The 12,093-nt window shown below is 41.3% G+C and overlaps 1 protein-coding gene across 1 annotated transcript in view; it reads right to left on the bottom strand.

The window, feature by feature from the left end:
• Positions 1 to 12,093, bottom strand: part of IGF2R (insulin like growth factor 2 receptor) — a 123,754-nt gene that overhangs the window by 17,786 nt on the left and 93,875 nt on the right. The window contains exons 40-44 of the mRNA XM_054970116.1: positions 10,027 to 10,261; positions 8,511 to 8,647; positions 5,138 to 5,255; positions 3,957 to 4,103; positions 2,439 to 2,623 (exon numbers count right to left, since the gene is read on the bottom strand). Of these exons, the coding sequence (XP_054826091.1) occupies positions 2,439 to 2,623; positions 3,957 to 4,103; positions 5,138 to 5,255; positions 8,511 to 8,647; positions 10,027 to 10,261 (822 nt within the window). The remainder of the gene's footprint in view (positions 1 to 2,438; positions 2,624 to 3,956; positions 4,104 to 5,137; positions 5,256 to 8,510; positions 8,648 to 10,026; positions 10,262 to 12,093) is intronic.

The following is a 12,093-nucleotide window of genomic DNA, read 5'->3' as shown; positions in this document are numbered from 1 at the left end:
GCTTCTCCGAATATAGTGGTGCAAGAACATCGAGTCCACTTTTACTTTGTCATACCACATGTATGCATGCCATCCAAATATTTTCACAAAACTTCCATGTGAAATCAACCCTTTAACAAAGAAGCTAGGTCAGGAGGAAGGACAGAGATTTGGCCACTGGAGATGATAAGGTTGGGAGGTCACTAGGCTGCTTAGAAACCAGTAATATGAACTGTGGGTAGCTATACTCCATTTCATAGATGCTAGAGAAGTGAGTTTAGAGATATTTCAAAAGCACCTTTTACGCCCTTGGATGACCAAGGCGTAAAAGGATTACTAAAGGGTGATAGGGAAATGGCCGAGAAGCTGAATGCGTTCTTTGCTTCTGTCTTCACTGTGGAAGATAAGAAGTGCATGCCCACTCCGGAAGCACTGACTTTGGGAGGGGTTTTGAAAGACCTGAGTCACATTGAGGTGACGAGAGAGGAGGTTATGCGACTGCTAGATAATTTAAAAACTGATAAATCACCGGGCCCAGATGGCATACATCCAAGAGTTCTGAAAGAACTCAAGTGTGAACTTGTAGATCTCCTCACAAAAATATGTAATCTGTCATTAAACTCTGCATCTGTTCCTGAGGACTGGAAGGTAGCTAATGTTGTCCCCATCTTTAAAAAAGGTTCCAGGGGAGATCCGGGAAATTACAGGCCAGTCAGCCTGACGTCAATACCGGGTAAGTTGGTGGAAACTATTATCAAAAATAAAATTAGTGGGCACATTGATGACCAAAAGCTGATGAGGAAAACTCAGCATGGGTTCTGTAAGGGAAGATCTTGTCTCACCAATCTGTTAGAGTTCTTTGAGGGAGTGAACAAACAAGTGGACAAGGGAGACCCGATAGATATTGTTTATCTTGACTTCCAGAAAGCTTTTGACAAAGTTCCTCATCAAAGGCTCCTAAGTAAGCTCAGTAGCTATGGGATAAAGGGCCAAGTCCTCTTGTGGATCGAAAACTGGCTAATTAATAGGAAACAGAGAGTGAGCATAAACGGGCACTTCTCACAGTGGAGGGTGGTGAGCAGTGGGGTGCCACAGGGGTCGGTATTGGGTCCAATGCTTTTTAACTTGTTTATTAATGATTTGGAATTGGGATTAAGCAGTGAAGTGGCTAAATTTGCAGATGACACGAAATTGTTCAGGGTGGTGAAAGCCAGAGAGGATTGTGAGGCACTCCAAAGGGATCTGTCGAGGCTAGAAGAGTGGGCATCCATGTGGCAAATGAGGTTCAATGTAGCCAAGTGCAAAGTAATGCACATTGGAACCAAAAATCCAAAATATAAATACAAGTTGATGGGGTCTGAACTGGCGGAGACTGACCAAGAGAGAGATCTTGGAGTCATGATAGATAACTCACTAAAAACGTCAGCACAGTGTGCGACTGCCATAAAAAAAGCTAATGCTATGCTAGGGGTTATTAGGAAAGGGATTGAAAACAAATCAGCCAGTATCATAATGCCTCTGTATAAATCGATGGTGAGGCCTCATTTGGAGTACTGTGTACAGTTCTGGTCGCCACACCTTAAAAAAGATATCATAGCACTGGAAAAAGTACAGAGAAGGGCAACTAAAATGATTAAAGGGTTGGAACACTTTCCCTATGAGGAAAGATTGAGGCGCTTGGGGCTCTTTAGCCTGGAGAAAAGACGACTGAGGGGAGACATGATAGAGGTTTACAAGATAATGCACGGGTTAGAGAAGGTCGAGAAAGATGTGTTTTTCTCCCTTTCTCACAATACAAGAACTCATGGGCACTCTATGAAATTATTGAGCAGTCGGGTTAGAACAGATAGAAGAAAATACTACTTTACACAAAGGGTGATAAACACATGGAATTCGTTGCCACAGGAGGTGGTGGCAGCTACAAGCATTGCCAGCTTCAAGAGGGGACTGGACAAATATATGGAGCAGAGGTCCATCAGTGGCTATTAGCCACAGGAGATAGATGGTATTCTCTTTGTGGGGAGGTGGTGCTCTGTTGTCTTGGTGCTGGAAGGAAGGCAGTGGGAGGGCTTCTGGTGTCCTGGCCTCACTGACAGTCCTTTAGATGGCACTGGATTTCTAGCCACTGTGTGTGACAGAATGTTGGACTGGATGGGCCACTGGCCTGATCCAACATGGCTTTGCTTATGTTCTTATGTTCTTATGTTCACCCCTTCCCCCATCTATGTTACTACCACTATTTTTTTTAAATAAACAACTTTTATTAATTATAAAACAAACAAAAACAATAAACATTAAATAGCAAATACATGGAGTAATATATTGGTTATACAAGATTGCAGGTTTCAAAGAAAAACATTTAAAACACTTGCTTACTATAATTTGTAGTTCATATACCATGTTACTACCACTCTTTATGATGGAGTAAGACCATATCAGTAGATTAACTAGGAACTTACCTTGAATATAATATTTCGTTTTGCTCGAAGATCCAATTTTCCTAAACATGGTGCCTGACGTTTTAACCTGGCATATATTGGCTCCCAAGCACTCTTGATGCTTTGAATCATTGATCGATGAAAGCTGAATTTCGTAAATATAGGTGTCACCATTAGGTCTGATATCACCAGAGGCAGTGTATAATCTGAAACACAGCAAATTTAAATAAAAGTTCCATAATTGATCTTGTAAACACCACAGGTAACAGATTTCCTTTACAGAGGTGGGGTCTGGGGGAGCTCAGTGGCACCTGGCATGGGCTTTTGGGAACTACAGATCTCTTTGTCAGATGCATCTGGCAGGGAGAGCTGTGGTTATCGAAGGCCCATACTGCATTGGAATTGGATGGTCTAGCTGTTTGGCTTCTACAAACCAACAGGGCAAACTCCTTTGAAGCCAACTGATACACACACTAAAAGGAGATTTTTACATATACTAGCAAAGGAATGTTTTGATTGCTCCCTCCCCCTCCCCCCCTAATTGCCTCTTCTCTCTCCTGCTCTTCTGTATTTGACCAGTCTCTGTATCAGGCATCTGACGAAGAGAACTTGATTCTCGAAAGCTTATGCTACAATAAAATTGGTTAGTCTTAAAGGTGCTACTGGACTCTTTTTGATTTTACCAAGAAGAAAAGTTTAGCATTATCAGTCATCTCAAGCATTCTTTCCTCCCACACTGATAAGTGTTCACTATTTAAAGTGGAAAGGGGGGGGGCAGAGTGACAAGCAGGATGGCAGCTGCAGACTTGTGAGTCTCCCGACCCTCTCCCCCATGAAGATTTATTGCAGCTTGTAAAATGCCTGATCTAAATAAACAAATCATAGGCAAAGCATCAGGAAACAAAGCCAAGAGCTCCACAGCTGAAATCCAATCGGTAAGAACTTTTTTCCCTCCGATACACCATGGGGCAGCACTACAAATGAAACCGCAGAAGGCATCAAAATGGCAACTGGAAGTAATGATTCATTTGAAATGTGGTGCTTGATGAGAGTTCTGCGGATACGATGGATGGCCAAAAAGATAAGTAAGTGGGTACTAGATCAAATCAAGCCTGAATTTGCTTTCGTACTTTGGTCACATTATGGGAAGACAAGATTCTCTGGAAAAGTCAATAACGCTAGGAAAAGGAGAAGGTGGTAGGAAAAGAGGAAGACCTAAAACAAGATGGCTTGACTCAATAAAAGAAGCCATGTCCTCCAGTTTGCAAGATCTGAGCAAGTCTGTTAATGATAGAATGTTATGGAGGTTTTTCATTCACAGGGTCACTCACCATAGGTCGGAGGCGACTTAACGGCACATAACACATACACATATTTTATGTGGTCTTCTGTTTCCACTTAATGCTACTCTATTATTTTTAATCCCTGTGTGCCACACACTAAAGCCAATACATTAAACAGGAATCAATGGCTACCAGTTGGTTGGATTTTTATAGCCCTTTTTCATAGTTGCATATATTGCTTCCTCAGTTTACTTACTTGTAATATATATTACCCAAACTGAAATTCTTCCCAGTTGCTGGATTTTTAATCATGCCATTTTCTATTTCTACTTCTTGGGGTTTCACTGCACAAGCAGCCCGAGTCTCCCATGTAATGTAATAGGTACAATTTTCTTCATCAATCCTAACAGACAATACTGAGATGTCAGTGAAAAGCATTTATCAATACATTCACATATATCACTTTCCAACAGAAACCAAATAACGATAGAACAGGTGGTAGTTGTGGATCTACTTTCTATGAACTGTACAACATGCCTATGACTTTCTAAGGGTATAATCTAGCAGGTAGTGTACTTCAGCCTTTACGTATTTCCTACATATACCTCAAAACCTGGAAGCCCCACAGGATGTTTCCATCTGGAAACATGCTCTACATTAACACATACACACCCCGGTAATTGGATCTATAATGAGCAGCTCCTGTCAGTCATGGAGTAGACATGATGCAGTCTTCTACAAAACCTGAGACGCTTAACAATATGCAGAACTGCTGCATCTCATCTCTTTTCCACCCAGCATCCCATGTGCACCATCAAATAGCATCCTTCATTTCTGAGGAAATGGGATTATGCCATCACATCTCAGAAGTAAACAAACAAAAAACACTGCATGAAAGGAGGGGAGAAAGAGTAAGAGCAGTTTTTACAGAGCAGCCCTATACAGAGCTATTCCACTCTAAGCTATGGAAACCAACTGGCTGAGAATGGAGTATCTCAGCATGGGAAAGCACTGTTTGCAACGAAGAACTGGGACAGGGAACCAGCTCTGGAGAAGCTGGAAGTCTGAAGTAATTCTTGAAAGATCCAAAGGTTCTGTTACACAATACAGCCTTCCTTTGAAACAAGGAGCTTGTTCTGCTAGCAGAAGAAGCCTTAGTGGAATGGAATCCTGGGATCTGGTCCAAAAATTCTAGAACACGGGATTATGGAGTTAAATGAAAAGATTAAACAATGCTAAAAGGAAAGACTAAATACACGGTGAGCTGCCAAGCAGCCAGTGGTGTGGCCATGCAGCAAAGAGAAAGGTGAAAATTTTCCTTCCTTCACATGACAAGGAAGTCCATGTAGTATAAGCAACATATACTTGTTCACTCTTGTAATGTGCAAGGAGATTCTGAGCCTACTGCAATGGCCAGCTAACAGCTTCTACACTTACCTATCCAGTCCTGGCATGCCAACGGTTTTTGCACATTTCAGTTCTATCACAGTTGTTGCTTTCTTGTTTCTGTGTGGACATTCATGGCCATTGGAGTAATTGACAAGAATTTTATCACCTGCAAGAGAAAAACCTCTGTCTTTGCAAAGTGCAGCAAGCAAGGAATGCTTTGAAACAATCACTTGTACTATCCCTTCCACTTCTAACTTTGGTATCCCTTTACATGGAAAGCATTTCCTTTGGAAAAAATTATCAATATATTGAATTTCCATTGTTATCCAATCTGTGGATACTTAAATTATTACTACTGTTACTACTACTATTATTAATAGTTCGACTTTCTCATTGAGATCTGAAACAAAGCATAACTAATTTTCATGGCATGTTTAGCAGCACAGAAACTCCCTAGCAGGTGCATCTCTGCATCAGTAGACAATACCCAACAGTATAGTTATTTAGTCCCCATTACTACCAAGACGTGTCGCTGAGCTATTTCTTATGACATAGTCCTGAATAATTCAGTTTTACATAGTTTGTGGAAAGCCAGGAAAGTGAGAGCTTTCCTGACCACCTCAGGAAGGTCATTCTGGAGATCAGAAGCATTTATTAGGAAAAAATTACAAAATTATATTGCTATATCACACAGAAATGGAAGAAGTTAAAATCTGCATGATAAAATAAATGGAAATTTTTGGAGAAACTATTCTGATGAACCTCTGGGAAGATCTATGGACAGGATATCAAATTTACAGGCTGTTAGTTATTAAGAGAAAATTAGTTCAAAATGTTTTTTACATGGTACACTAATCCCAAACACATTGTGAGGATTAGTAAGGGTTATAGTGGACAGTGCTGGAAATGTCAATGCACGGATGCATCATTTTATTATATGTGGTGGACATGTAGGAAAGTGCAAAAATATTGGATAAAAATACATGAAGAGATGCAGAAGATCTTCAAACTTAGATTTGACTTAACTCAAAAAGCATGTTACTAAATATCCTACCAAATAATCTCAGAAAAGTATAAGGAGACCTCTTCAGTTACATGATGAGAGCAGCAAGAGTGCTATACGCAGGAAAATGGAAAGCAGATATGTGCCCTGATGTGTCAGAGTGAATAGATAAGATTTATGAATATGTCTCAATGGCCAAATTGACTACTTATGTACATAATAGACCAATAGCTGAATTCTGAAGAAAATGGAAGGATTTTTTTGACTACTTAGGCAAAAACGAAGAAGAATTACAAGGTAACTTGTAAGAATTACAAGTTAAGATAAAACACAAGGAAATGCCTAACCAAAGCAGTAGACTTTAAGTAACCAAGGTGAGAGAAAGAGAGCTATTATGTCATTAAGTTTTGTAATTATAAATTTCAACTGTATCTTTCTATTAGTTTAATCTAATTTCAAATGTAGTGCTTGTATAAGTTTTAAAACTAATTTCAAATGTGCTGTTTGTATACGTTTGTGTAAGTCTCAAATCAATTCCAAATGTATTGCTGTATGTTTCTTTTATGCATTTTCTATTGTTATATTCTTTTTTAAATAAAATTTTTATATAACAACAAAAAAGGAAGGCCATTCTATAAGGTGGGGGCAACCACAGAGAAAGCATGTGTGCTGGTAGCTGTTGATTTTGCCTAACTGCAAGGTGATATCTGCAGAAGGCCCTGACCAGATATGCAAAGCTGTCATGGTGGAACGTAAGGGGAGAGGCAGTTGCACAGATATGTGCTTTGAATGTGCTAGCCATGATTTTGAATTGAGCCTGGTAGCCAATGGAGTGACTGTAGAATGGAAGTGATATGCAGGCGCCATCTTGCTCCTGAGAGTAAACAAGCTGGAGTGTTCTGCACCAGCTGGAGTCTGAGTTGACTTTGAGGGGAGACCTAAGTAGAGTGCATTATAGTAGTCTAGGATTGATGTTACTGTGCCATGAATCCAGAGGGCCACATCAGCAATGTAAAGGTAGGGGACCATCTTCTAGACTAGTCTGAGTTGTGAGAAGGCCTTTTTTTGCAGCTGCATTTATTTGCTTCTCAAGCAGTAGTTAAATCCAGAGACAGGAACTGCGGACAGACAAGATAGATCTTTCTACAAACCTGAAGAAAGACCCAGGTTTGCAGAAAAAAATCTGAAATCTAAAAAGTACATTGGGGGTTAAGAAAATCCAAATGATAGAAGCAGCTCCAGTACCTTTAAGAAAATAATGCCCTCAGCGGCCAATGCTAGGCAATCACAACTGTATCGCCAGAACTCAAAACCTTGGATTCTGTCAGTAAAAGAAAAGTGGAGGGTGCAAGTCCGTTTCCAGGGCTATTTTAGCCTCATGGGGGCCAGGCCTTGCAGCAACCACAAGGTGACTTGAATGACTGACTCAGGACTGGCTGCTTGCTACTGTTGAACAGCAGCCACTCCAAAAATCCAGTATGCTGTAGCAGTTAGAGTTTCAAAGTAAGATCTGGGAGACGCAGGTTTGAACCCCTACTCTGCTGTGGAATCTCAATGGAAGATTTTGGGCCAATTACACACACAGAGACTAACTTACCTCAAAGTAGTGAAAATAAAATGGAGGCAAGGAAAACGATGAAACTACTTTCGGTCTCAATTTGGCAACTGGCACTGTGCAATTCATTCAGAATTTCCCCAGAGATTGTCTGCTGGGGAAGGGAAGGAGGGAGAGATGAAGACAGGGCTGCAGACTGAGGTAGATTTACTGGTGGATGGGAGGAAGACAAGGAAGGAGGAAAGGAGACGCTATGGGGGCTTTCAGGGAAGGGAAAGAGGAAATAGTGGGGAAGGAGGGAAATGAGATGTCCCTGCATTTTGGGTTCTCTGCTTGTTGGTTCTACTTCTTAAAAGCTTACTGGCAGAAATTTTGCTAAGCCTCTGATTGCGTTTGGACCATATGGCCATTCTCACAAATACCATTTATAATATTTATGTGCAGCTGAATAAGGCAAGTCAGTGTTTCCACAAGGATAAAAAATAAAAATAAAAACCTGTTAGGTTTTCCTAGTATTAACTGAACTCTTGAAAAGCCACAGTAGTTGGCAGGGGGGGGGGCACAATCCATACCCCACTCAAGCCTGACAGCTGAATGTCTCCTGATCTGAATGGATTGTAATTCTGTTTTCCAGGTGCTAAAAGTTAGGGGTATCTCATACTAGAATCTAGATCTGAAGTCGACCTGACAGGACTTGGTGGAGAAACGGGGACCAAAACAAAAGAAGCATGACACAGATTTCAGATGTTTGAGGCAGATAATCACTTTTCAATATAAAGGTAACATGCATGTTATTAAAAGCATATACAGTTAACTACAGAAAACTGGTCAGGTATAACAAGGGTTCAAAAAGTATACTATACCCATCACATTCAGCATCTGTGTGTGCACCAGGCCCAGAACTTGTACAGTCCCACTATGACTCTTCCGACAGACACTTGCCTGCTCGGGGCAGCCAGAGGGCCCTTCGTGGACTCTCTGACATAGATTCATGTAGTAGCTGTTTAAAAATCAATCAGAGAAGGTGGCAGCTCAGCACTGCGCCACGAACAAAGCCCCCCATCAATCAAATATAGGATTTCACTCTGACAAATCTATGTACTCTGTGCTAAAAAGAAAATGCATACTGAGAAAAGCTGAATTCTGCAGCCCTGATAAATTATGCAAACGAAGCATATTTCCATATGGTCCCTGGCTTTTTTATTCTGGTATTTCTCTGTTAGAGCACGAGGTAGAGAAGTCTGCAGGGCACTAAAAATTTGCACTGCAACCTATGCATACTTAGGTAGGGTTTTGCTTCCCATATGAGCTAGACAGTAAACAGAAGCGCAAGCCTGACTGTACCACACATGCATACAGGTCTTCCTGCCCAAGTTGGAGAGAATGTCCCCACCCCAAAAAACACATTGGGAAAGGTTTTGAAGGATGCTTAAGGAAGGAAAGCCTCTCTAGGAACTTAGATTCTTTCACTTTAACCCTTCTTGCTGCAGGACAGCACTTGAAATAATTTCAGTTCAAGGAAAGGGATGATTGGATTCCTAGGAAAGCATCAATTTAAGCTATAAACCCAAGCCAACAGGTATTACACCAAGCTCTCTCTTGTTTGAAAGCAATGCAACACATTAATTGCCTAGCCTCTTGGCCTCCATAGCAACCCAGCCTCTGATAATTTTGTTTTTCTAACCCCTCCCCCCTGCAAATACACATACTCAACAGTGTTAGTTATCAAATAATATTCTCCTCTGCTTTCTCTTGGGGACTTCCTTGCTGCAAACTTCAAAGTAACCCTCTGTGCTGACTGTTAAGTTGCTGGACTGCCCTTAGAGTTTGGAGCATTTCTTAACTACCATCAAATCTTATCACACTCCCTCAAAGAGTGTGATAAAGAGATCCAACATCCATGAGCCCCCTCATACCTTTTGCCTTGTACCTTCTATAACCCTTTACTGTTCTTGGCAGTATTATTTCTAGTTTGGTGGCTTCTGGGTCATACTGAACATGGTATTCCCTCATCACCTTCTATGTTGAGAATCAACTAGAAGAGCGCTGGTATTTCTGCTTAATGCATACCCCTTGGCCATTTATAAACCTTCCCAAGGTCATCTTCAGTGGCCTGTTCACTGAATGCATTATTTTATTGTGACCAAGTATACAGGAGGACTCCCTAGATATGCAAAGCCAGAGCTACCTGTGCTTTAGTGTCCCTGGTCGCAAACCTAAATACAAGCCAAGTCAGCTTTCTCAACAATGCACTCTTCCATCTTTATCAAATATCCAACCACCTTACAAAGAAAGCAGGTATGACTCTTCCAACCAAAATGAACCAACAAACTGAACTAACTGGCAAGGTTTCCATGAGATATATAGAAACAGACTTACAAGCTGTCCTTGTCAGCAAACATCCATGATCCTGTGAGAGAGGAGAGCACTCGCAAATCATAGGTTCTGTGCTCTTGAATGAACTTGCATTCCATTTTCCTGGGTGGACACACAACTTGAGTTCTCCATTCAAATGTTACAGCACAGTCAAGGGTCTCACTTAAAAGCCGAGGCCTTCCATTACCAGCACTGTCATCACACTTGAAAATAAAGGTCGACTCTCTGCGCCCAGTCACTGTAAGGCAGGGACAAACATTTGCCACTGTGAGAAATTAAATCTGTTACTAGCTTCAACAGCTCAGGTTTGTTAATAGATAGGTGTAAATACATACTTTCAGTACTTTTGAATGTAACCATGTGGGACTGAAGTGTGCAGCAATATGCACTTGAGAAACATGTATACAGTTCCCAGTGGTGAAATTCTGTGATCACAACCAGCACTGCTATTCAGAACATTTATGTTTTGCAACAGTGGCTTTCATGGTGGTCTCAGTAGGAAAACACATAGAATATAAAAGCTGCTCACGTGACTCACTGGGCTCAATAAAGTAGAACAAGGAAAACTGAAGTTCTTTAGGCATGAATATGGAAGGGGCAAATAAGCCCACAAAAGGTAATTTTCCATATACAAAGTGTACAGTTGTAGCCCCCAGGACCCTTGCTTCATGGGGACTCTTATTTTGATCCCTCATTTTGTCTCAGTATGGGCCTAGGAATAAGAGATACAGGGCCAAGCTACAAGTGACGAATGACACTTGAACAGCAAGTGGATTGAGTGGAGGGCAAGTGAACAGGGAGAAATACACTTGTCTTTCAAGTGTCATTCGTCACTTGTAGCTTAGCCCGGAGTCTGCCTCAAACTGATATCAAGTGCCACATTAGGCAGCAACAGACTGTGAGTCAAGTCAGGGCATAATGGAATGCCAAGTAGCTCATCCATCAATCATGCAAAAGCCCATCCTAAGAGATTAAATCTGAGGGCCATCTCCACTAGGGCTACAGAGCCTCCTCCCTGAATAATTTGGCGCTAATGAATTACTCAGATCCCCAAATGATAAGCAATGGACAGATGCCAGCCTGCTCATTCCTGCCCTCCCCTGATCCTATCAATTGCTCAGCCATGATTTTATCTTCCCTAGCCTCCTCAATGGAGCATACTTTTATTTTTAGTTTCCCCTGTTTATGTTTTTCTGCAAACCAGGAAAAACTCCCCTTTGCAATATTAACACAATTTTGTCACTCAAGCTTGCCCATCTGCTTAGAGGTGCCCATCTACCTAGAAGCAATCCTATCAGCCTCCCCCACACTTTAAATTTGAGTGATTCTGCAGAACTAGGTCTTCTGATAGCCTTAATGCAGGGCAGGATCTAGCAGGTGTTCAGCCTTATCATGAACCTATCCTTCTCCCAGAGACAGCCATCTGTCACTCCCAGTCTCCTGTTCACTAATCACTGCCTCACCTTATGACCAGCACGTATTTGACAGCTCCATCCTGAACATTCTCCTGCCTGAATTCAAATTTTTTGGCTCCAACCCAATCCTGAGCAAGCAGCAACCTCTTCTCAGCACCTCCAAGCATTTTTTTAGTATACTTTTATAATATACATATAGTATACTTTTATAGTATACATATAGCCGCCAAATCACCAATACTTCACAGCAGTTTTTTCTTGATTGACAAGCTAATACTGCCCCAGTGTGACTTGGCACAGGGTCCTTGGAGATATGAGCTGGTCTCTGTCTCTAGACTCTCTGCGCTCCTCTCTTCTGCTCTCCACATCAGGACTCTACAGGATTTCCATACTCTACAGGACAGGCTGCATGCTCTTATTCCTCCCCCTACCTCTTTTGCTTCCCCATATAAACAGGCAGCTGTTAGGGAAAGGTTTTTTGGTTTGCAGTTTTAAAAATCTCTCTCGTTTCCATTTTCATAACAGTTGTTTAATTTGACTTGTGTTGATCCAATTAAAAAACCCTTTCATTTTAAGAATACTTTCCCTCATTCTTTCAGATGCTGTTCTGAAACTGAACCTTTTTATATACAGGTTAAAGATCCTGAAATATTGT

This window comes from Eublepharis macularius, chromosome 1 (genome assembly GCF_028583425.1).
Source record: "Eublepharis macularius isolate TG4126 chromosome 1, MPM_Emac_v1.0, whole genome shotgun sequence".
Lineage (NCBI taxonomy): Eukaryota > Metazoa > Chordata > Lepidosauria > Squamata > Eublepharidae > Eublepharis > Eublepharis macularius.
The sequence above is the reverse complement of the archived record's forward strand: the minus strand, read 5'-3'. Positions and strand labels throughout refer to the sequence as shown.